This window comes from Cyprinus carpio, chromosome A15 (assembly GCF_018340385.1).
Source record: "Cyprinus carpio isolate SPL01 chromosome A15, ASM1834038v1, whole genome shotgun sequence".
In the NCBI taxonomy this organism is placed as follows: domain Eukaryota; kingdom Metazoa; phylum Chordata; class Actinopteri; order Cypriniformes; family Cyprinidae; genus Cyprinus; species Cyprinus carpio.
Genome location: NC_056586.1, coordinates 11,613,154 through 11,638,854, shown reverse-complemented (window position 1 = coordinate 11,638,854; position 25,701 = coordinate 11,613,154). Strand labels below are relative to the sequence as shown.

Below are 25,701 nucleotides of genomic sequence, written 5' to 3'. Positions count from 1 at the left end.
ACCGAAATATACTCGGATTATCTGTAATAGATATAATATATGCATACTAAGAAAATAAATATTGACTTCATCGCTCTCTAAAAATATTTCCAGTTCTCTACGAATCAAGGAAGCTACAAACATGAGAGCAAAAATACTGACAGACAGTCCAGCAATCCAACCTTGAATTTACAGTAGATGTTTTGGCTTGCCCAAACAAAATCAAGGCGGGACTAGTATACAGTTAACCGCAGTGCATTGTGCTATTTGTAGTACACGCGCCTCTGACCCCTGAAGACATCAAGGGATTAAAAACTACATTTCCCGGCCCTGACCGTCGGCCAGTCGTGCTCCCATTGGCTGGCCGATCCAGCCGCAGCCCCAGAGAATGAATGAAATTGAAATTGCTCCTATATTACATGTACAATACCGGGGACTGCAGTCTTACATTGTATTTCTATATCAAAATGGCCACAGTGGTCCAAAATCCTCTGAAATCGTAAGTAAAAATATTTATATTTTCATGCTTTATGGAATAGCTACATGTCATGCAACAAACAGCGTTCGTTCAGAATTCACAAATAGACAAACATCTTTAACAGTATTAAATGCCGACGAGGTTTAAACTACGAATGCATGCTGAAATGCAATAAGTCATACTGCACGCGGCGACATTTTGTCATCTGGGCAAATATGGCATGTTATAAAGTGCAGAGCCTCGGGTGTCATTTCTGCATATGCACAGTGATGATATGGAGGAATGTCGAGAATGTTGACCCGGCGTCTCTGGTCAGTATTGATCACTGGGAACTTACAGTTGTTGGGATTGGAATCGGGAGAGTTCACTGGTCTCCGAGTCTCAAGATAAACGACTCGAACCTTTTTGCTTTTACATAATATAATGGCAAACGAAATTAACTGGCATGCTGTCTGTCAGAGGATTTAGATGCAAAACTGACAGAACTGGAAAATGTTAGTTCATCACACAGAGCGGGTGGTTACATTGCACGCGCTGATCACATACATGCGGTTGTACAAATAACATGCATCGTGGAAATGAATTCTTTATGTTATTTCTGAAGAACATGCATGTTTAAACATGGCATTTTAGTTGCGTGTAACATCTGATATCTCTTATGCGCTGTTGCAGCAGTGCACATTCGGTGAAGTTTCCATTAGATTCCTTTGTGCACACTGACACATTTTTTCGGCGTTCTTCACGCAGACGCCACACGGGCTCAGTGCCAAAAATTGCTTTACATTCGTCTGCTAGAGACGGAGACCTTCCGAATGGGGAGACGTGTTTGAATATGTGAGTGTAGCTTTTACATCTGATGAAGAGGACAGTGCACTTGTGCAGGTTGCATCTCGCTCCTGGAGGCTAAACTATCACGACTGGCCACCTGGACCCAGCAAGCTCGAAACGTCTCCACAACGTTGTATTTTGGTTGCAGTTGCTGGTAACATCCCAGTAGAGCGGGTTAAAACGTTCTCCAAAACCAAACCAAAAATTCTATATATTTAAGCATATATGTAAAATCATACGTTAACAAAAACTAAACAAACCTAAAATGCATTTCTGGGACGTTTTATTTAGTGCACGTTTGGAGAAAAAATAAATAAATAAATGTTATTTGCTCGTGGAATGTTATTTGTCTAATTTTTAAACTTTAAATAACAAAGGTTTCCAACGTGATTGTCTAATGTGTGGCTATACTCTACACTGCTGCCAAACATTTGACTACATAAATTATTATTCATATTATTTCAGCTTTGTGCATGGAAGTTCAGGGTCAGACAGGATGCAAGGTTTTATGAGGTAAGGAACTCTTACCTTATGACAAATTATAGCATTTGAATAACTTGTAATGTATTAAAAAACAAAACAAACGAGATTAGTATTGGTGAAATAACATTCGGCAGTTGGTTACTATTGCGCTACAATACAGCTTACTCAAATTTAAACGAACAGCTTTGACATCATTTGAATTCAGTCAAGTATTTTGTAAAAATATGTATTGAGACTTGACAAATTAAGTGTGTATGGACATATGTGCAGCAAATATAGCTTACGCCCTATCCTACGTACAGTACGTGCCTCACATGATCTTTCAGAATGGAAGCCATTGGTGTAACCAACGCCGGGAGAGTTAGAGGTAGATCCAGATAAATAAATACTGTAATAAATGCATTATTAATTAGTCACTGCATTAACCAACGGGACCTAGTTGTAAAGTGTTATACGATTGTACATTAAGTGATCGATTAACCTTAATAGCACTATCTAATACATTTCTGTAAAGGAATAAAACTGCAGTTTTGACTCAGTGACTCGTGTAAGTAACTCATACATGACAACTCCTGCAGTATCTTACTGGGTTCTCTTTGGTTCGATTAATTTCCCTGAGCGGTGAAGCTTGTTGTTGACTGTGGACGGATGTTTTTAGTCATATTCAAGAGCAGGTGTGCTTCTCGGTGCATTTGAGATATTTGCATGAGAAACATGAATGAACAGAAAGAGGGGCTGCAGTCAGCGTCTGAATTACTGTGATGTTACGCTCTTCAGTAACCCTCTTCAAAGAACCCAGTTAAAGTGCAGTGCTTCTGGAGCCATGAGGAGATATCAGTTGAGGAGCCAATCCAATTTACATTACTGGCTTTTATAAATCACTCATTTTTAAGAGATGGTGATTAAATTATGCTTGCCTTGATTGCTGATTATCTGCTAACTGGCATGCCTTCACCAGAATGATGGCATTTCATTGGGAATCTTTGGATTAGTTTCCTACTGTTCTCATTGCGTATTTCTCTTTGTTCAGTCTCTCTTCCTCCACTGGTCCTCACATCTCTCTAGTTATTACTCAGGTTCAGTTACTGTCTCTATTTTTCTCTCTCAGTCTCCTAAAGTGATGGTGTCCTGTCTCTTCCAGTCATCTCGTAGGATGCAGAATGCAGAGTTCTTGGATAGTTATTCCGCTTTGCCTTAGCTGATCTGAGAAAAACGAGATCTTTATAATTCTTCACACTGTCGCTCTTAAGCCGAAGACTGTCACCGGTTCTAGACCCTTCCTCCCAATCTCTATACTCAGGCCCTTTTTAATGTTTGTTTGCATAAGCTGCTGCAATTCTATAAAGGCATTTCTCTTCTTCTGAGACTGGTGGGCTGTTCTCTTTATTTCACTCACTCACTCACTTTTTTTTTTTTTCCGGAGAGACACTCTTTGTCTTCAAGAGGAGAGAGAGAGAGAGACACAGATAGGTATTTTTAGCTCTATGACCTATTTCTCCAAAGCTACCTAACTCGCTGTCAGTCATCACACTGTTGCGCAGGCATCTTATAGTGCGCTTCTAGCATCTATAGGCTATATGTAGTGTTTTGTGGTGTTGCACTTGAACTTAGACGTTGTTTAGAAGGTTGGAGAAGCGTGGTGTCCTCACTTTCACTCTTTTTCGGGAGGTGAGACACCTTGTGGGAAGATCGTCAGATGTGGACTGAAGAAGACCGAGGGAGGGTGTCGCTTCCTGATGACTCAGTCTCGTCAGTGTGAACATCTGAGTAAAGTAGTTTGGAGAATGGAAGCTTTGGACATGCAAAAATATCTGGACATTAGAATTTTCATGAAATTTCACAAGAAAACGTGGTTTTTAAGTCATGGTACTATATTGATACACCATGAATCATTATTTTGTATTTTTATAATACATTTTTCAAAGACATGCGAGAGATGTTTGCACCTAAATTTGTAAATAGAGAATCCTTTGGTGTGTAAGCTCAGAAACTGAAATAATTGTTGGCCGATGCCTTGTAGGCAGCACTCCAAAATATTGGACATTTTGGGCAACCCGTGTTTGGGTCCTGACTTGAGGACCTTTCCCAATCCCCTTTCTCTATCTTTGCTTCCTGTTTGTCTATACTGTACTATAGCAAAAAACAAACAGTCAGTTGCAAAATCGTTATTGATATTATCCATGTTTTCCAGTTAATCTGGCTTTTTGTCAGTTGCAAATTCAATCAACAGATGCATCAATGGATAGGAAACTGTTTATGTTTTACTTTTTTTTTTTGTGAATTTTGAGTAAATGCCAGCAAACGCTCATGACATTCGTAACTATTTACATATGATCTAATTTGTATGTTTCTTCTGCTTGCTTGCTTGTGTCGTACTGGTGGTTAAATTTATGGGTTAGTGTTGGACATTCATTTATGGGTTAGTGTATGACATTTAATAATAAACTATTCTGGGTTTTGGCGAATCGCTAGCAAATTCAGATCAAATCGTATGATTCCTTTTTGAACAAAAGCTTACGTCCAACTGATGGTTAGATTTGGGGGATAGGTTGGGACTTTCATGCATGTTTTTTTTCTAGAAATCATACACTCTTAAAAATGTTGGGTTATTTATGTGTTATTTGGCAACCCAGCGCTGGGTAAATCTTGGAAAGGAACACATGCTGGGTTATTTTGACCCGGCTTGTTGGGTTTTATACATCAACCCATTTGCTGGGTTGTTTTGTTCAGTCATCCTAAGTTTTTTTTTCATTTTAAATAATAAAAATGCACTAGCCAGCACCTGGGTAAAAATATTAAAAATAGCCCAATAAAACAACCCAAAAGGCTGAACCCAGCATTTTTTAGAGTGTATGTTTGAATACAAACCACAACAAATATTTTTCACAGGTTTATTTTAACATGCAAACAGCAGCATACAAAGCAACAACAACAACAACAAAAAACTGGATTCACACATCCTCAAACTATCACGCACCTGCAGCGCTTCTGAAAACAGAGAAAAACTGAATAAAATATTATTAATAAAAAAGAATAAATAAATAGGCCTACACTAAATACATATCACTTAAATCATTAACAAATAATAAGAAATGAACAAATTAAAGAACAAATTAAGATTAAGACAAAACGAAAACACACACTTAATCCTTCTATAGTCTTGTTTTTTTTCCCATCAGACATAAAAATAAATAGCAGGCCTACCTCAGTGCAGTGCACAACATGTCTGTTTTTTATTTATTTTTAAAAAGTAATATGTCGACAGGAGCACTGCCTGTTAACTGTTAGACCCGCGGCAAATAACACCATCATGCCATCACAAAAATCCCATCAATCTGCAGTTCGGGACTTTTCATTAGCTGGTCATATGTAGCTAGGGATGTAACGATTAACCGCAAGCCGGTTGAAAATCGATTCAAATATGTGACAATTAAAAACAGTTGAGATGCTAAACAAATTGCAATTCAATTAGGGGTAGGAGTTTATATGAATGTATGTCTGAGGGGAACTTACTGTCTTTAAAAAATATTAAATTTCATTTTTTTTCTTTTCATCTTGCCTCTGTATAAAGCATATTAAAGTTCATAAATGCAGCGCTGCTTCTTTTACAGCAGAAACCAAGGAAACGCTTTAAGCGCCACCTGTTGGAAGAGAGTGAATCTGTGTCTCGTTCAGCTCATGCTGTTTCATGCAGATATTTTTAATGTATAGTTTCACAAAACTGAAGTCAAACCATTCTGTTTTTGCTTCAAAATTTCGAAATTATACAATCTAATTTAAGTTAAAAACTGCTCATGTTGCATGTCTGCAGCATCTTTGTTTGGATCATGATTAAAATGCAGTGGTTGCCTCTAACTTTAAAAGGAAAGAGCACAGACAAAGCCTTATTCTGCTTATATGGAAGAGATTTATTTTATTTGTGTTACTTATTTATTTGATTTGGGGCTTGTTTTAAAATTTCTATTTAGTTTTATAATTTACATTTACATTCTATTTAAATGTTGACATTTAGCAGATGCTTTTATCCAAAGCGACTTACAAATGAGGACAATAGAAGCAATCAAAACCAACAAAAGAGCAATAAGTGGTAAGTGCTGTTTTAGTATATTATTATAGTTATATTTCAATTTCACAAAGAAATGTACAGCATTTGTCCAAGCAATAATAAAAGGACACATTTAATTCTTATTTTGTCTTAAATTTCTAGTTTAAAAAAATAAAAAAATTGTAATCAAATCGAATCGTGAAATCAAAATCGTGAACCGGATCAAATCGTGGGTGGAGTGAATCGTTACATCCCTATATGTAACCAGTCATATCTGTTGATTATTATGAATGCAGTGGCCAATCAGAGGTGGATAAGTTACAATCACCACTCAGAACGCCAGTGTTCTGTTCAGTGCTGCTGAGTTCTACACGTTCACAAATTCTCTCATTACAATAAAGAAAGTGTAGACATGATGTAAATAAAAGATTAATTGTGCAGTGTAAGGTTCTTTGATTACTCTGTTAACTTTGTGAGATTGTGATGAACTACAGTAAGATGAATAACAGCTTTCCAGTGATTATAAGGGGAGCACTCTGAATACATTCACTCATTTATCCAATATTGCCACTTGCCATTGTGTTTCGTAAACTACATCAGTTAACAAAGTGAAGGTGAAGCAGGTGCTTGCTCATCGAAATATGCACGTGTCGACACACGCACATGAGTCAACAAATATGTATAGGTTTTTTTTTCTTTCTTTTACCATGCAGCATACTTAAAAATACTTGGGGATTTTTTTCTTCTTCAGTCATTTCACTGATAGTATTAATTGGTAAAAATTCGTACTTTCGGTTAACGGTTAAATGGTCAATATGTGCATCCCTGTTCTGGACCTTAGGTATGGTTTGTGTCCTTCTGTCAGTGTAAGTCTGGGATTTTTTTCATCATCTGCCAGGTGAAAATTGTAAGTCCTATGACTTTGAAAAGTAATATCACACCTCTCCTCAACAAAGCCACGCTATTTGAGGTATCTTCTTACAAAAGCATTGTTTGATTGAGAATGACTTTGTTTTTTCGATCTCACTGATATGTTGGACTGGTGGTCTGCAGGGTTTTACGGAATAACGCAATCAGAGGCTGGCCTGAAATGAGATCGCCTATAGTGCAGCGCTTTAAACAAATAATAATTGTGCCTAGTACTGCCTTTAATAGATTATAGTATTATAGTGTTGTATATCCAAACAAAAAATATCACTCCTTTTGCATTGGAAGGTGGACATCTGCATCCATCAAGGTGTCAACATCAAATGTCCACTGCATTTTTTGTGCATTGTTCACTCTTAGTATCTAGAACTCGCATGTTCATGGGCATCTTCAGCCCTGTAAGACTGTGTGTACCTTGTGCTGAGCACTAGTGTGTGTCTGTGTGTGTGTGTGTGACAGAATGAATCAGAACATGCATTTGGAGCAGAAGAGCAGTGCACGGCATGGACCATTGCTAAATGTGGGTCCATCAGAGGAGATTTATAGCTGTTCTTCTTTCTCCGTTATTAGGTGGATAGATCCTCTCTCCAGATTTCAGATATTATTAAAGTGCAGAGGGTCGAAATATTCATCTCTCTACAAGACAAACTGTCCCACTAGATATTTTCACTGGAGATCCATAGGAATACTCGTTTAAAGGAAACTGTAAATTGTTCAAGAGGGAAACATAAAGGCTTAAATATGATCTGTGAAGAGCATCACGCAAGTAGTGCAAGGTGGAGGGCAATTTCCAGAGTATACAGTGTGTGAATGCTCACAAATGAGGTGATAGGTCCCCAAATAATAAATAAAAACAATCATAATGTGATGTATAAAATAAAAAAAAATAACAATCTGCACCTTTAACAACCAAAATCAACCCTGCAACTGCACCTGTAAGCACCCCTGTCAGTCCTGCAGTCTTTTCAAGCAGTGTTACATGCGGCAGGACATCAGGTCCATGTTACACCACAGGAGACGATTTATGTGAACACATAGCCTGTGCCAGCAAACACAGCAGGGCAATTCAATATAGCAGACAAATGCCTCTGAGGATATATGGTTCTCTACTGCATTGAAGGATCCTGGGTATTCCATTTGAACGAGGGTGTTTGCAAGCATTGCGGTCCACGGTTAACGCAGGTGGCTTTAGCAGACAATCTCTGAAAATTCACTGAGCATCTTCAGTATTAACACTTTTGGCGAGTACATTTCAAATAGCTCATTTGGTTCTGCATACAAATGAGATGTTTTGACACTTTTTAAAACTGAAACTCCTCTCCAAGGTGATACTGATGAATATGGAACTAATTTCATGCTGCTTTGTGCATCCTTGGCTTTGCGCTTGGTGAACTAGGATGAATTCTCCACTGATAGTGGTTGAGGGTAAAACCATAGACTTACAATTCATATGAATTGTGAAAAAATCATATAAGCTGGTATATCTAAATACCAACATTTTGCAGCACTTGGTTATATTTTAACATGAAGCAAACACCTAGTGCTTTACTAGTGCTCTATGTGCAACTTGTTGTCTAATAAATGTCATTTTCTCCTCCTAAGTGTTATTTCTCTGTCACTGGAGAAAAACGAGTTTTGGAAACACTTTTTAGTCAAGAAAAATGCATCTTTATTGTCCATCTCCATCTCTGGAGAAATAATATACTTGCTTAATTTTAAAAGATTGTCTTCTCTTTTTGGCAGCTGTATAAAATATAAATAGATTGAATGCATCCTTGAACATTACCGAAATAAAGCGTTTTAAAGTTGCATTGAAACAATAACATTGAGAGATTTTTTTTTTTGAAATGTGACATACATTCAAGTATAATAGATTATCGGAAAACCAAAAAAATAAATAAATTGAAAAACAGGACGGAAATTTTGTTCCATTCATCAGTTGTTGACTGGATTTTGAGATGTTGGTGTTTTAAAGATTTAAATGCTAAAACAATGCCAATACATAACTATTGTACATTTTGGCGAATTGTTGGCTAATTCATATTTGTATGACAACATCTCTTCATACTAACATCTCCCACACCACGATAACCAAAATAATAACAGCCACCACAAAACCAGAACCACAATAAATAACCCCAAAATTTATCATCCACCCAGTTAACAACGGCTCTGTGTAGTAACAGCTGCTCTATGACGAGATGCGCATTAATTATCGGCCGATATTTATCGTGCACCCCTAAAAAACGCAAACCGAAAATGGTGAAGTCATGCACATGCATATTACATGTTAAGTCTATAGTTATGTGTATGTGCGCAGTAGCTTTTCTTTACAAAGTGACATCGCCCACTACTGGCCTGTCATGCATAATACAGCATCTTCAGTCGTTTTCACGGGTCTGTGTAAATGGGGATTGTTTTGACAATGTCGTCTCTATGCAAAACTTTTCAAAATTGCAAAGGAAAAACTTTTCTGTTTTTAGTAAATTCGCTGTTGTGTAAACAAGCTCTTATTCTTAAAATACTGGCTATCCACTGTCCAACATAATCAACATGCACTTTCTTTTAAGTCGATGAGATTCATAAATGTTTATGTAACATTTGGCCTCTGCTAATGCAGGGCTGAGTTTTGACTATGCATCTGTTAATGTGCTGCAGTTCTTTCAGTCCTCAGTAAGCTAGTCTTCAGCAGGCTGGAGGAAAAGCACCAGCACATCTGTAGAGGGAGAGAGGCAGATGAAGAAAGAAATGAGATAAATCATTTGACTGGGTAGTCTAGTGAAAAAAAAGAGGGAGGGGTAGCGGGGCGGATGACGAAAAGAGAGAGGTGCTCGAGGAGGTTGCTATTGCGAAGTGTAATCTACAGTACTGATGGGGGATGGGCATACCAATATCCTCTCTTAACAGTACTAAGCTCATGGAAATACTGTGGGCCACATCAACATATTAGTCAGCCTCCACCATCACTGGCACCAGCCACAGCAATTCAGCATAGTTACAAGTCCTTTACACCCACATGTGACACTAAGATCCACTAGTAAAAAAGTATGATAGTATTCTTTGAAGTACCCAGGACTGCTGGTTTGAATATATATCATTCAGTCCATGGTATTACCATCTGGTACTGCTGCATGGCCTTTTTGGTTAGTAGAGTTTAAGCTTATGTGAAGATAGCAGATTTTAAATCATTATCTGGCACATTCCATGAATATGGTACACTATATGACTTTTAAAACAAGCTTTCAAGGCCCAAATCCCATTTTTTTTAAAGAGCTGTTTTAAACTATTATCTAACAAAACCTAGCATGAAAGACCTAGTCTAAAGGCAGGGTAGGTGATTTGGTTCAAAAACATTGTTTGTTATGTTGGTTGAAAGTCTCTTTACATCCCGATCACCTTATATATTCAACAATTAAAATAAAATAAAAATGTCATAATTGTAATATAATGTGTTAAACTGATATTTAGTTCTTTGTAATAAAATTACTAATTCATTAATAAAATTACTAGTTTTATTAACAATAAAAAACTAAATATTGTCTACACTATAAGTATAATTTATTCCTTGTTACAAAAAAGTAAATTTTTTAATATAATTTTTTTCCTACAGTAAATAATCTCTACATTTTCTAAATATTTAGATAAACTGTAATTGACTACATTTGACAAGCTCAACCCTCTTATGCAAGTAATCTTAAGGAAAATTATCAAACAAATATTGTTTTTTAATTGATGGGAAATTAAAAGTTTATTTGCAACTACCTTATTTAATGTTTATTGTTAGACAGTATTGCAATTCATATTTAATTCATACTTAGTGTCAACAAAATACAGAGCTTTTTTGTATCTTTGGAAGATATATTCATATATTGTTAGTATACAAATTATGGTGTTTAACCTCTTTTTACATACAGTATTACTATGTATTTTTTTTAATCAATAAATGAATATTGCATATGATAGTTTCACTATATATATATACACCTACAAACTATTATTACTAATAAAATTAAAAAACAATATATGATTTTTTTTTTTTTTTTTTTTTTTTGAGCATGTGTGTGTTTGCATTCAATAGATTGAGAGGTCTCTGGTCTCTTCAACAGGAGTTTGGTACTTTACTGACACAGTGCAGACTCTAGAGGGAGCTCTCTGTTACTTTTCAAAAGGATAACTGTTAATTGAGACTAATTGGCACTGTAGGGAGTTATCTGGTAGTGTACTGAGTTTAATGAAGAATACACCAGTACATTATCAGACAGATTTGGACAACATCTCCCTCTGCCTCCCCGCTGGTTTAACTTAAATAGGCTACAGAAGAAGAGCTAATTTTGGAGGTTGTTCTATTTTTAAGGGTCATAGTTGAGCTCTGCACAGGAGTGACAGTGTGGATGCTGGAAGCTATGCGCTCCTCTCCAATCATCGTTTTTTATTTCTCTTTTGGTTTGGGGAAAAGGCACACAGCTCTTGAGGTTCTTGTTTTCCTTTGTTTAGCCACTGTGTGTGTGTGTGTGTGTGTGTGTGTGTGTGTGAGTGAGTGTGTGTGTGTGTGTGTGTGTGTGTGTGTGTGTGTGTTTGTGTGAATGTGTGTGTGTGTGTGTGTGTGCGTGTGTGTGTCTGTGTGAGTGAGTGTGTGTGTGTGTGTGTGTGTGTCAACCTGGCTTTCTTTGTGTAAATTGTAAGTGGTTATTACATGAATGCATTTATATATCGTATCAAGCATGTGTTATCATTGCCGAACACATTTTATTGCAGGATGCTCTTTAAAAGCTTTAGATGCAAAAAAAGGTCTCTTAAGTGGGCAGCATCTACTAAAAATAGCCCTAAGAAAGTAGATTATAATTTGGATGCTTTCTTTCATTAGCCTTTGCTTTGATATATGCTGCCAATATAGAAACACTGTGCACCAAACTCAAATGTAATGAAAATACAAGAGTAATTGCCTCAGATGTATCTGATTAGATCTGCTCTCCACTTGTCACTGATGCTGACAAATAAATGTTGGCCTGAAAGGTTCTGTCCAAATTTTCCTTTTGTTGCTATTAAAGAAATCCATAAGTGGTCATTCACAATCGAACACTGGTCACCTATCATATGAGGAACTGTGATTAAATTACACAGAGAACTGCAGGGAACAATGTTGATTGAGAAAACTGGAATTCACAGTTCGGCCTACTTTCAGACTGCATGTCCATATGGCCGGCTTTGTCCCGTCTTCCAGCAAGACACGTTCCACAGCTTTCAAGGCCACCGCCACAGTATAATATAATGAGATTGCATTAAAAAAAACAAACAAAGCAAACAAACTGAGAGCAGCCATTTTCTACAGCTGTCAACTTATTGCTGAAAGCCAGACTTGTTCCACTAGCAGCACACACAGGACTGAGGTGATGGAATGGAGAAGGGGGGCTTGACGGCTCTGTGCTCAGACTAGAAAGAGGCAGAGGGGGAAGGGGCATTGGATTGAACCTCAGGGGTGGTTACTTTGCATTTCCTTCCAAAGCTTTCAAGTCTGGGCCCAAGTCTAGGTAACAGTCACTCACTTTTATTTTATATTATTGGGAAGAACTGTGGCAACCTACCTGCAAAGCTACAGTACTGTTAAAAGTTAAATAAATTGATTTTCTTTATCAATTAACTTTTATTAACTAAATGAAATCCACATTTGTTGTGACCATCCTTTGCATTTAAAACAGCTTTTGCCCTCGGTGCACTTGCACATGGTTTTTCAGGTAGCTTTGCAGAAAGGTTTCTTGAAGTGTCTTGGAGACGTTGCCACAGTTCTTCTGGATTTAGTCTGTCTCAGTTTGTTCTGTTTCTTAATTAAAAATAATAATTTTTAACATAATTTTTAATTATCACTCAATTAAAAATAAAATAAACAATCCATAAAAAAAAAATAAAAAAAATCATATAAAAAAATGAAAAAAAAATATCAAATAAAAAATGATAAAAATATCATATAATTTATCATCTGCATAAACATAATAAACGTTGATAGAAAGTGCCCAACATAAAACACATGTGTGTATCTTTTATACTGGATTAAGCAGTAAATAAAGTATCTGCACATTCTGAACTGTAGAGTAGAATTGTGGTACATATTCTAAAATCGCTGTGTTACAGTACCATTATATCATGTACAAAATGTATTATATGAATCAGAAATGGGCACCAAACTTTGTGCATTTTTCCTTCTGCTATGCTGTCTCATTGGTCAGCTAGATCAAAGTGAGATCATAACACTCAGCATCAACTATCTGAAGGCTAAAATCGAATTCACACACACAATTGCATACATAAACACACATAAACACACACACACACACACACACACACACACACTGACCTTTCACTCCCTCTAAGCATAGTTTTACACACAAAGAAGTGAGAGCGCTTGCTCATGGCACACTGGCATACACACTTTTCCCCGTGGATGCCATTCCTGGCCGGCTCTGCCCGCACACAAGCCAAACTCTGGTTGGGTTGCTTCAGGCTTTTGCTTCCTCTTATTGATTTTTCTTATATTAGCTAACCTCACCCATTTCTCCATTCTGTCAGCCTTCCTCAAAGATACCTAAGGTTTTTGGAGTTCTCATATAGCGTGAATACAATAACTGTAAATAATGCATCTCTCAGTAATGTAGTTAAAGTGGCAATAAGATGTTTTCCGTTTGCTACTCTTGAAACTGCTTTTCCTGTCATTTGTAAAACTGCAGCACGCTGCTGCTCATGCTGTTCTTGTGGCAAATCAGAAAACAGTCAAGGTATCCAGATCCTAGTTTCAGACCCAGATATCAATTAATCAGCTGGTATTTGGTCTTTTTGAAATGACCACCATTGGCATGCTTGGTCGATTAACACAAGTGTGTCTGTTCCAAAGTCTTCCGAAAGCCTTGTCAGTAGATAATAAACATATTCTGTTTTCAAAATTTTGTAATAAAGTTTGATTCATTTTTGTGTTTATTTAACTTTGTGTTTCCTTTGTTGTTATTAAAATGATCATTTAACCAAAATTGAAAATTCTGTAATTTACTCATGGTTTTCCAAATCTGTATGACTTTCTTTTATTTTTTCTCCATAAGAAGGTTTAATAATATTTTTTTTTTAAGTAAATGGGATCCAGTGCTGCTTTGTAAGATATTGTCTGCATCTGCTCATGTCTGTTTCTGTCATTTTCTTCTCTTTCTAGACAATCAAGTGGAACTGTCATAAAGAACAGGTATGCTTGTTAAATCCAATACACAGATCTTCCTAGTCCTTGCAGGTACACATCATATCCAAAGCACAGATGCAGTCACATTTACCATTGCTTTGATGAAATTTTGAAAAATGTCATTTAAATAGGAATTCACACAATCTGGAGTTTCGAGTGAGGGCAAAACATTTTTATCATTGATCTTAACGCACACAAATTCTCAGCATTGTCCAACACAAAGCTGCTTGGCTTAAAAGTGACATCTTTGTGAGATTTCTACAATGCTACTCTATTGATAATAGATGAAAATTTGCTAAAATCTTCCTAATGTTGCTGCACCGTTAAACCACCAGCAGAAGCAGGCTAACGGTATAGGAATAATGAGACATCATGACTTAAGGAACCGATTGAGGAGCACTTTTTCAATTTAAGTAACTGTAACTTGCTCAACAAGATTTTCTTCAAATGGTTGCTCCACCATGAAAGTAGTTGATCTGAAGGAAAAAACTGACTCCAGGCGAAGTCATTTTGCTAATAGCATGTTATAGCACCCCTTGTGGACGTATTGAGTATGCAGCATGTATTTGCGTTTACATATTCACAGATATATTTTCAAAATATAAAATCAAGATATTGTGGACATGAATTTAGAATTTGTTCCCACATTCATTAATGAGTTTAACTTGGCAGCAAAACCAATTAAAGGGATAGTCCACCGAAAAATGAAAATTATGTCATCATTTATTCACCCTTATGTAAATTCGAACCTTTATGACTTTCTACCTTCTTTGGAATACAAACAAAAGATGCTTTGAAGATTGTTGGTGACAAAATGTTTTCCGTTCCCATTGACTTGCACTGTATGGTCCAAAATGTAATGGAAATCAACGGGAACCAAAGCTGTTTGGTACCAGCATTTTTCAAAATAAGAAAGTAAGTCATACAGGTTTGAAATGACATAAGGGTGAGTAAATGATGACAGAATTTTTGGGCGACAATATATTATGAAGTTACATTAATGGGCCCTTTTATGCCTTTATTTAGACAAGATAGTAGCGAGCAGACAGGAAAGCATTGGGTGAAGAGAGGAGCAGAACTGGCAAAGGACCTCATGACGAGAACTGAACTCAGGTTGCCGTGAACATAGATGCGCTGTATGTAGCACCACGGGGCTATTGGTGCAGACGGGTGACCAATATATTTAACTAAAATGAATGGATTAATTAGTAATAAGTTATTGAAACCATTTCTTAATTTGTGGCCACCATATTTATTTTTTCTTCCGCATTTCGCGTGAATATTTCCGATCTAATTGATCGTTTTTTCCATTGTGCTTGTGGTATATGAAAACAAGCTGTGCCATGCAGAGAAGCCACCTTATCTCACCAGTTCAGGAAGTTCTTGAGGGAACTGCTGTTTTTCCCCAACTCTTGAAGAGGCCCATTATGTTTGAAACATTCAAAGTCCAATCAGAAAGCCTTTCAGAAATTGCTCAAAAACAGAAGTCTTGAAAGCTCATTTGACAAGGACTTTCTCTGAAGAACAATTTCTCACATAATCACGGAGATGCCACACTTAGTTTTTTTTACTCGCTCGCCAGTGTGTGAGACTGGCTGCTGACTGTTTAAATGGAGCCCACAGCACTTCACCACAGGACTTTATATTTCCCCTCTGGTGGACCTGAGCACATGACATTCGATGCACTGTAATTTACTGCCCCTGAACACTTAGTGATATTTCAACCCACATGTTGAGGATTGATTCCAGCCCGCACCGAATGACCAGGATGTGGCCTCCAAATCAAACATGGACTCAATTAGGTAGAAAATGTGTTGTTTTGCTCCAGCCGCCATTTTGTTTGGAGAAATGAGGGTTATTTATTTCAGCCTGACTGCGTTTTTAGTCTTGAGTCACAGGGCTCTTCACCATTCCCCCGCAAGGAGAAATGGATGAGTTCACCAATCGCAATGGTTTTACACTTACATCATCATCATGTCAATTTGTTATCAGGCTTGTTTCAGGGACGCGGTCATTATTGCATAATGCAGTTTTCCTTCATTTCTCATTCCTGTTTGCAGACCAGTGCTTTTGATTACAATGAAACAAACAATGACGCATCAGAAACCGCAGACTGTGTCCCAGAACTCACCTATACTTCCGTAGGGCTAATTTTTACAATAGCTTATAACATAGCAGGGAGTTTATTCAGCCGGTTTGCACAAAGAAAGAACGAAGGAAAAAAAGCGAACTGCGGGAGAGCAGGGTTAAGGAGAGTATTGTCAGGACTTTTTAAGCATCCCTCAATTATTTCTGCCCTTTTGATCTTTCCTTGTGTTAACAATGGGAGAGAAGATGCAGAAAAACTTCAGTGCTGAATAAACTAGAGCAGAATCAAAAGAATATCTGGACTAATTTCAAAACCACTTTGATTTATAACATTGCCAACATTATTACACGACTCATTCTGAAATACTTGATTTTGATTGGTCACTTGGCATTTTGCACTATTAAATAATGATAGCTAAACATAATATTAAAATATATATATATATATATATATATATATATATATATATATATATATATATATTAAAACATAATGATGTAAAATGTACTTTAAAGGTGCTGTATGTAAGTTTTTGACTCTACTAAAGCATAAAAATACCATAATATTTTTGAAGATATTTAAGAAACATGCTAAGTTAACATAGTTGTTTATCTGAAAAACAATGCTACAGTCAGTTATTCTCCCTTGAAAATGTGCGTTCAGGGCCGGAATGTCGGTCTCTGTATTGGTTTGTGAAACCCGCCCACTGGCAGTTTACCCAAGTGTATTTCAGCACCACGGGTTGCCAGTTGGCGGAAAACACAGCACATTTCATTTCATTTATTGTCAAGTGCGCTCGTTCCTGTTTGTGTCGTCAATCTGGCAACCTGTGCATCAAGTCTGAGGAGGAGGGGCCGGGTGAAAAAAACCCTCTCCAATATTTTGAATTTGGACTGCAATACCTAGTTCAACCACTCGGTGTCAATCCTACATACAGCACCTTTAAAATGAAACCTTTTATTTGACATTATTACTGTACAAAGCACACTTTCTAAAACACAGTCATGAAAGTGTACTCTCTTTAAGTTCACTTAAGTGTTAATATTATGTTTTATAAGTATTATGTATTATGCAATTACAGGTTTTTTAAAATATACTTTTAAGATTTGATTCAATTAGGAGCCTCCCATCCACCTCTGCAAAAGTTTGAAAAAAATCTCATTAAACGTTGAGTCATATGTTTTCATATATTCAAATTTGAGTTTAAATCAACTACGGATCTGTAAAGCAATATTTAACAGTTGCTACTGACTTATTCATGAGTTTTTTCCTTATATTAAAATTGTTTTACAAATACAGCAGTTTGCAAAGCAGGTTTTTTGAGTGCTGCCTCAGCAATAAAATCACTGTTTGGTACTTTTGTCCTGACCAGTTTTGAGCATGCAAACATACTCTTGAGGACAGAACTGTTGAGTGCGCTCTTTTTTGGCACATGAACCATTAATTCACACCGCCGTTCTCACGCTGCAGTGTTTTTAAACAGCGATTCCTAACACATAAGTGAGATTCTGTACAGTATATTGCAATGCACATTCGGTACGTTTCTAACAGAGCTGAAAATGAGATGTTTATTTCCTAATTAGATGCCAGCCAAGAATTTTATTTACCTCCTGCATGTCACTACAATGAGTTCTCTCCGAAGATGGCTGAAAATTTAAAGGCCCCTTGAAGTTACTTGGACAGAAATTTGTTTAGCGCAACATGACTCATCAATATTTTTTGCTTTAATTTCCCAGAAGGGAATACTAAATTTTGAATGCACTTATGTGCTAAAATATGAATTTGTTAACCTTTAAATGTTTACTAGCATATAGATGCTTCAGATGATTTCATGGGGCCTTTAAATAATAAATATTGTTTTTTGAGCACTGAAATCAAATATACTTAGATTCATGTGTTTGCTGTAACACATTTTAATTCCCCTTTTTAATTCTTTCCAGCCTTGGTGAGGAGTTTTACCGTGATGCCATTGAGCACTGCCGCAGTTATAATGCTCGACTTTGTGCTGAACGCTCCATGCGCCTGCCTTTTCTCGACTCCCAAACAGGCGTAGCACAGAGTAACTGCTACATATGGATGGAGAAGACCCATCGTGGGCCAGGTGTGTGTCTATGTGTACAGTGTATCATGCTACATATGTGATTTTGAGGTTTTCAATGTTTTTGCAATGAGCCTGGTTCTTTTTTTTAACCCAGGTGTGGCTCCAGGGCAGCTCTATACCTATCCTGCACGCTGCTGGAGAAAGAAGAGACGGTTAAACATCTTAGAGGATCCACGTCTTGGACCCATCGAGTTTAAAATCGGTGAGAGTTGGTATTGAGAAAGGCAAACATAAATTTTTGATTCATTTTTTTTTTTTTTTTTTTTTTTTTTTTATATGACAGTCATGTATTCTCACACAACCCTAATAAAACAAATAATTTATAAAAAAAAAAAAATAATAATAAAAAAAATCCACAAATGACCAAAAAATAAGTTCAGAAAGATCTCTTTAGTCTCTTATGCTCACCAAGCCTGCATTTATTTGATTAATAATACAATAAAAGAGTGATTTTGTGAAATATTATCGCAGTTTAAAATATCTGTTTTCTATTTTAATATTTGTTAAAATATAGTTCATTACACCAGCAGCCATTACTCCAGTTTTAAGTGTCACATGATCCTTCAGAAATTATTCTAATATACTGACTTGCAGCTCATGAAAAAAATTTATCATGGTGAAACAATTTTTGATATCATTATAAATGCATTTACAGCCACTTTTGATCAATTTAATACACCCTTACTTGGGACACTTGGTTTTGCAGTATCAGTTTGAACAGAAATACATTTTGGTGTGGTTTATAGTGGTTTATATCTTCTACAAGTGTGTAATTTCTCAACAAATTACAGGTTTTGTGTGAGACCGTTTACGGTATTGTCCGTTTTCTTTACTTTAAGTCTTTAAACAAATGACAGAAAAACTGTCTGGCCTGGTCTTTTATGAGTTGTCTAGAAATGCCTTGGTGTGACAGTGTTTTACGGTGTGTTCAGACTATGAAGCAGCACTAAAGAAGGAAGGGGGTGTTCCTGAGGGTCCTGTTCTGGAGTCACTCCTCAGTGGAGAACTGCTGGATAAGAAGGTGGAAACAAAAGAGGAGGAGCCCATGAGTGAATGCCAGGTAAGAAAGATTCCTCAACGGTGGTTTGCTCCCCCTAGAATGGTTTTGTAGACACACACTCAATAGTCAACTAGATTAAGAGTTGTTTAACACACTCTGTCCTAAAGTACACACTAAGACATTGTCATTTTTGGTACCCAAAACGCTCTTCCCACCACTCCATTCTGCATTTCTTTCTGCTTTCTCTGCTATCTTCAACTCTCTTCCTGTCTCTCCCCTTCTGATTTCTCTAGTACTTGTGTCTCTTTTTGGCAGTAACACAAATCCCTGCAGGGCTGACACGCCCCCACTGGCAGACGTCCTTGTTAACCACAAAGTGTGAATGTTTGCGAATGTATTTGTGTTATTTTGTGTGTGTCTGTGTCAGTATGTTTGATGAATATGTATTGATTTTGCGGAGAAGGGTTGCACATTTTCAATGTCTCTGGGTTTACAGGTACTTACATTTGCCCGTGTTGATGTGCGAATGCTTATAGATCCTAATGAACCAGCCTGTCATTCGATGGAGCTGTCACTAGTGTCACCACCCTCACTGTTTTGCACACAACATGACATCTATCCCAGGGGTGGACAATTAACCAATTAGCACTTCAATTAAGAGTCTCTCTTTAGAGCACTTCGTCCCCTGGGAGCAGACCTGTGATCCTGCTGCTTGTTTCGCCTCAGGCCCCTGCAGGAGTTAAAAAGCTGTGTGCCACCCTGCTACCTCTGTTCAATTCCCACAGCCACATATTATGAGTGTGTTTACAGCTGTGCACTTGCTAGGCAGTCATCGCAGTTAAGGCCCTGCTACACTTAAACTGAAATCAAAGAACAAACTGGTGTGATGTCATTTCAAACAAAAATGGTCAATGCCCCAAAATATTCCAGGCAAAATAGAAGATGGAACTGGTGTGATGTCATTGCAAAAAAAAACAAAAGAAGCTATGGTACTAATTTTGACGCAGTGTTAATTTTGATAGCCAATTTTGATTTCGTTTTAGTCATAGTCTTTTGACTAAAATGCCATTTAGTTTTAGTCATACTTTAGTCATCTGAATTGTTTTTAGTTTTAGTTGACTAAATATCATAAGAATTAAATTAAGTCGGCTAAAATCAAATGGGTTTATAGTTACAGTGCATTTATTAAGCATTTCTCTAAAATTTCCAAACTCATTATATAGGTTTGATATTAAGGATTATCAAGATAGACAGACACCCATTTAAGTGTGGTGACACACAACATGCCTTTATGTTAAAATTAAAGAAAACCACTTCTCACAAAGAACAAGAACATGGTCTTCGTTTTAATGAAAAACCAATGTTTATACAGGCTAATTCTGCATTCTTTATAGCAACTTGTTTACCATATTCTTCTATCTATATGTCTGCTCTTCTCTTACTCCCACATATTGACATTTTTTAACATTTTATGCAATGTGCAGCAAGTGTATGTTAGCTTATGTCACGCCGGTTCATATGTACGCATCTAACCTCAGCAGATTCGTTCTGAATGAATCTCTTCCCAAATCGTTGTTCCCTAACATTTTGTTGACAAAAATGTCAATAGATTTACATCATAGTTTTTGTCATTCAAAAGAGTTTTAGTTTCGTCTCGTTGTCGTCAGTGAAAAAAATGTTGTTGATGAAAATTATGACGAAAATTATTCATCAACGAAATTAACACTGGTGTGATGTAATTTGAAAAAAAAAAATGCCAAGGACACAAGAACTAGTTGGTGTGACGTCATTTTGAACAAAAACAGCTAACAGCTAAAGCCCTGATACACTTAAAGCGAAATCGAAGAACGAATTGGTGTGATGTCATTTTGGACAAAAACAGCAAAGGTCGCAATATACTTCAGCTGAAATCAAAGAACGAACCAGTATGAAATAATTTAGAACAAAAACAGCTAAGACTCCGATATACTTCATGTCAAGAAACGACAGCTCAACACTGTCTACATGGGAAGTGTGAAAGTAAATGTTCCAAATACATGTATCCCACATATTAATGTCGTATGAAATTGAAGAAAAAAACTGGTGTGACATCATTTGGAAAAAAATTAATAATACACCAAGGCCACGATATACTTCAAACAAAATCAAAGTACTAACTAGCGTGACGTCATTTCAAACAAAAACAGCTAACAGCTATACTTCAAAAGAAATCAAAGAACGAACTGGTGTGATTTCCTTTAGAAAAAAAAAACAGTTGACACCACGATACACTTTAATCTTTAATCGAGGAACGAACTGGTGTGAACAAAAACAGCTAAGACCTCAGTATACTTCAAGGTAAATCAAGAAAAAAAACAACAAAAAGAAACAAACAAAGCAATAACTAACCAAAACAAAACAATAGCTGTTGCATGTGCTGTCATTTTGAATTAAAACAGGCTGAAATGATGTTCGTTTTCCAGAGTTTGAAACAGCTTGCCAGGAAAGGTTAATAGCTGATAAACTATTATTGGAAGTATACAGCAAATGGGTGGAGTACATAAGCAATAGGGTTACCTTTCAGCTGCTTATCGTCACGTCATTGAGTCTGCGCTGCATTACTAATTTTAATGGGTTCTGTTTGCTTTTGGCATGTTGTGTCGCAGCGCTTGTATCCAGTGTAGACACAGTGTTAATAATCTGAACACACTCTTAACCCTGTGTATTTACCCTAATACCTTTGCTGTGCAACTCACCACATGATGCACATTAATGACACTTGAAATTTATCATTATTCACATCTACAAATACTGCACCAATATATGATAACAAATGCGACCTAAATGTTAAAAAGTCTGTTCCAGCTAGACCCTTAAGTTTTTTTTAACCATGTGTCCGCTGGGAATTGCTCAGTGCCATTACAAGCTATTATTTGATGGAAACTAATATAAAACACATTTTCCATATAGTATATCTTAGGGTCTGTTATTCTCCCACTCGTCTTTCCAGCTTGTTTGACATTGTAGAGTTGCTCAAAAAGTACAGCTGACTTATACAGTATATGCTGGTCTTTCCTTGTGGTCACAGAAGCTGCTGGTGGGAGATTTTCCTCACGAGCTGGACATGGATGAGATGGAGGAGGATGTTCCCAAACGCAAGAATCGCACCAAAGGACGGGTACAACACATGCAGCTATAACATGTTCTGCAGTCACTAATTAATTAGTATGAATCATACTAATATTAGAGTGAATCATACAGTTGTAGGCTGATTACTCATAAGACCCAACTGGATTTGTTTCAGAAAACAAAAATTTTAGCATTGGACATCAAGTGCCCAGCCAAATGTACAAGGGTCTGGGTCATATTTTTGTTTACCTTTAGTCATTTGGATGTGAATAGATTAATTTTCTGGAGTTTGACTAGATGTACCATCTTAAATGTAAAAAAAAAAGAGAAAAAAAAAATACTGAAATCATTTCTGCCTGTCTTTTAGAAGTTGGTTTGGTATGGTTTGATACTTTTTATTATTTACCTTCAGCATTGTTTGTTTCCTGCTGTCAGAAGAATATACCTGCCACACATTTTTGGGTTGCAACTGACCAGTTGAGAACCTCTGCTCTAGGTAGCAATTAGATCCACAACCCAAGGTTTTGTTTTAATGTATCACAGGTTTGCAGTGAGCCTTGCAGGGTCTTTGTTTAATCTAGGATTTCTGTTTCTTCAAGGCTGCTGTCTGAACAAAGCAGGCTATTGTAGCTCATCAGCCATTGATCCATTATGGCTGTTTAGCACATATCCAGGTTTGATCCCTGCATACCTTTCATCATTGCGTTCTACTGGTTTTGTGTTGATTCAAAGCAACTCCTTCCGAACAGCTATGAAAAAAAATCCTTTAATACCACTTTAAAGACAACACCTGATGTGTGATAGCACACTGAAAACATATCTCATCTGTAATTACAACCCCACATACATAAAAGGCTGGAATCGTAAGTGGTTCTGTGCAGAAATGCATTCAAGCCATGAAATAACCACAGCCTGAAGAAGGAAAACTCTACAAATACACAGTTCAAGAGTCAAATAAGATGGAGCATGTGGACTTAAATATCGCGTATGATGAATTTTACACAAATTTACATAATAAATCGACACAGAGAGTGAAGCGGAATTCTTAAAATGCTTTCAAATAGAAATGTGTAGTTGTTGATGGTAAAATATTTCTCCAATCGCAGCTTGATATGAAGAGACAACTAAAAGTAATTAATTCAGTTAGATTTTCCTGAAAACTTGCTCTGTTTATTTGAGCAAATTTGGCTTAACCAACTACATTAGTTGCAATCCTATCATTTTGTACGACCGGTGGAGGACAGGAGGTCCTGATATGTAGATATTTATTAATTTATTTATTTAGATTCAACATCTTTTTCTGACTTCAGCGCTCAGCCATCAAAACAATAGTTGCCACACAGCACTAAAAATGGCAACCACATTATTTTCAGATAACTTTGTAAAATATATATTGAGATTAAAATTTAAATCTATTTATAATATAATATAATACAATTTTCTTTAGGGTTTTTGCATATTCATGATTAATAACATAATACATTTTATCTTAATTCTACTTATATGTGCATTCAAATTTGAATGAACACTTTTTGATACATTATATCAAAATCAGCCATGGAATTTACAGGGCAATGTATGGCACACAACCGTGACAGAAAAGCAAGTTTCAGTACTCTAGTTTAGCAGAAACACATACAAGGATAACAAACAGAATGTCTTCGATTCAGTCCCTAGAATCTCTCACCTTCTGTGCTGTTAATTGGGGCACACACTACTTCCTCTAAGATCTCTCACACCCCACATAGTTATCCGGCAATGTGTGGAAGAGATGCTGTGATAATTGTGTGTAATTAATGCTGTGTAAGAGGATTTGCTTAAAGCTTGAAGAAGGAAGTGGGATGGGGGCTCCGCAAGGCCAAAATAACAATGGATCTCTAGCCGCACCTGGTTGCCAACTGTTAATTAATCTGTGTGTGTTTACATGCAATTTTTGATATGTCCAGGCATGTGGTGTTGGTGGGATGAGAAAGAGACAGGAACCAGCATCCCTAGAGGATCGAGACAAGCCATATGTGTGTGACAGTGAGTATCATGCAAAAATAAACAAATGATCACAGAACATATTTCTATATTCATTATTAAAACCAGCATGGGGAAAGCAATAGTAGAACGGGTAATAAAAGTATCATATACCCATATATATACATGTACAATGCAATTCTCCTGATAATAGAAGATCATTTTTGATTTTTTTTTTTTTTTGGCGACTTATCCTGCATATGTTCCCAACATTATTATCTGTAACTGTATATTTTCTCATGGGCAATAACAGCTGAATGTTTATATACACACATGACACAAATATTATACAAATATAACACTTATAAAATATATTATAATATTAATATTAAATATATATATAGTATATATACAATTATTATTATCCAAATATAACACTTATGAGTAATGTTTATTAAATACTTTATTTTATTAATAATACTTATGATTCATTTTTTGTTATTACATTACTATGAAATTAATTTGAAATTAATTAAAATAATTGATAGTAAAAAAATAATAGAATATTAATAATATTATTAATAATAATGTAAATATAATAATACTTATAATCGATGCTTTTTGTTCATGACAAAGTTAACCAAACAGTTATACACATTATCACACTTTTTTGACTGCCTTTTTGTTTCCTTGTGTATTTTTCATTGTGTTTAGTTTGTGGGAAGCGCTACAAGAACCGTCCGGGTTTGAGTTACCATTACACTCACACACACCTGGCAGACGAAGAGGGTGAGGAAGACTCCGAACGGCACACACTGCCCTTCCAGCGCAAGAACAACCACAAACGTGAGCGCAGCATCAGCCGCAGCCATGGATTACACACTCATACCACAACCCACAGAGTACCACTATTCTAACACAATTTACCCACTCTCTCATACCCCTTTTCCACTGACCCTGGTGCTGGTGCTGGAGCCGCTGTCCAATCTAACCCTGTTCCACGCATTTCCAATGAATGAAAGGTGCTTCTGGCCTGGACCAAATTGACTCGGCCTCTTAATCCTGCTGGTCTTAAACCAGGCACCGTTATCGCCGGGAACCAGGGGCGGTATTCACTTAAAGTTTAAAAAACTACTCCTAACCGAACTAGATTGTTCATTATAATCACCAGAGCTGACTGGAAGTGCGCAGTGCAGCAGCTGACTCCCTGTTTTGTCCTCTTGTTCCTACTTTTGTTTTGCTGCAATGCTACTCCAGCCACTTTATTTTCCCCATCTGTCTGAAATAAAAAGATTTTATTTACAAATATGTGTGAATTGATTACTATGAATTTTATTCTTTATATATGGAACTCTTATAATATTAACAGTTTTCTTCCTTTTTTGTTCTTGTGGTGAATTAACATCGTTCTTAAGTATTTTGTCATCAACAACAAAGCCTGGATCCATTTGACGTTATATTCTATGGGTTTCCATGGAAATGAAT

At 36.5% G+C, this 25,701-nt stretch overlaps 1 protein-coding gene across 1 annotated transcript in view; it reads left to right on the top strand.

The window, feature by feature from the left end:
- Nucleotides 1-352: 352 nt before the first annotated feature.
- LOC109069025 (zinc finger protein neuro-d4-like) overlaps nt 353-25,701 on the top strand; it is a 43,125-nt gene continuing 17,776 nt past the window's right edge. The window contains 9 exon segments of the mRNA XM_042771003.1: nt 353-432; nt 434-478; nt 13,933-13,962; nt 17,986-18,146; nt 18,241-18,348; nt 19,079-19,206; nt 22,214-22,303; nt 24,201-24,279; nt 24,931-25,062. Coding sequence (XP_042626937.1) covers nt 368-432; nt 434-478; nt 13,933-13,962; nt 17,986-18,146; nt 18,241-18,348; nt 19,079-19,206; nt 22,214-22,303; nt 24,201-24,279; nt 24,931-25,062 — 838 coding nt within the window. The 5' untranslated portion in view covers nt 353-367.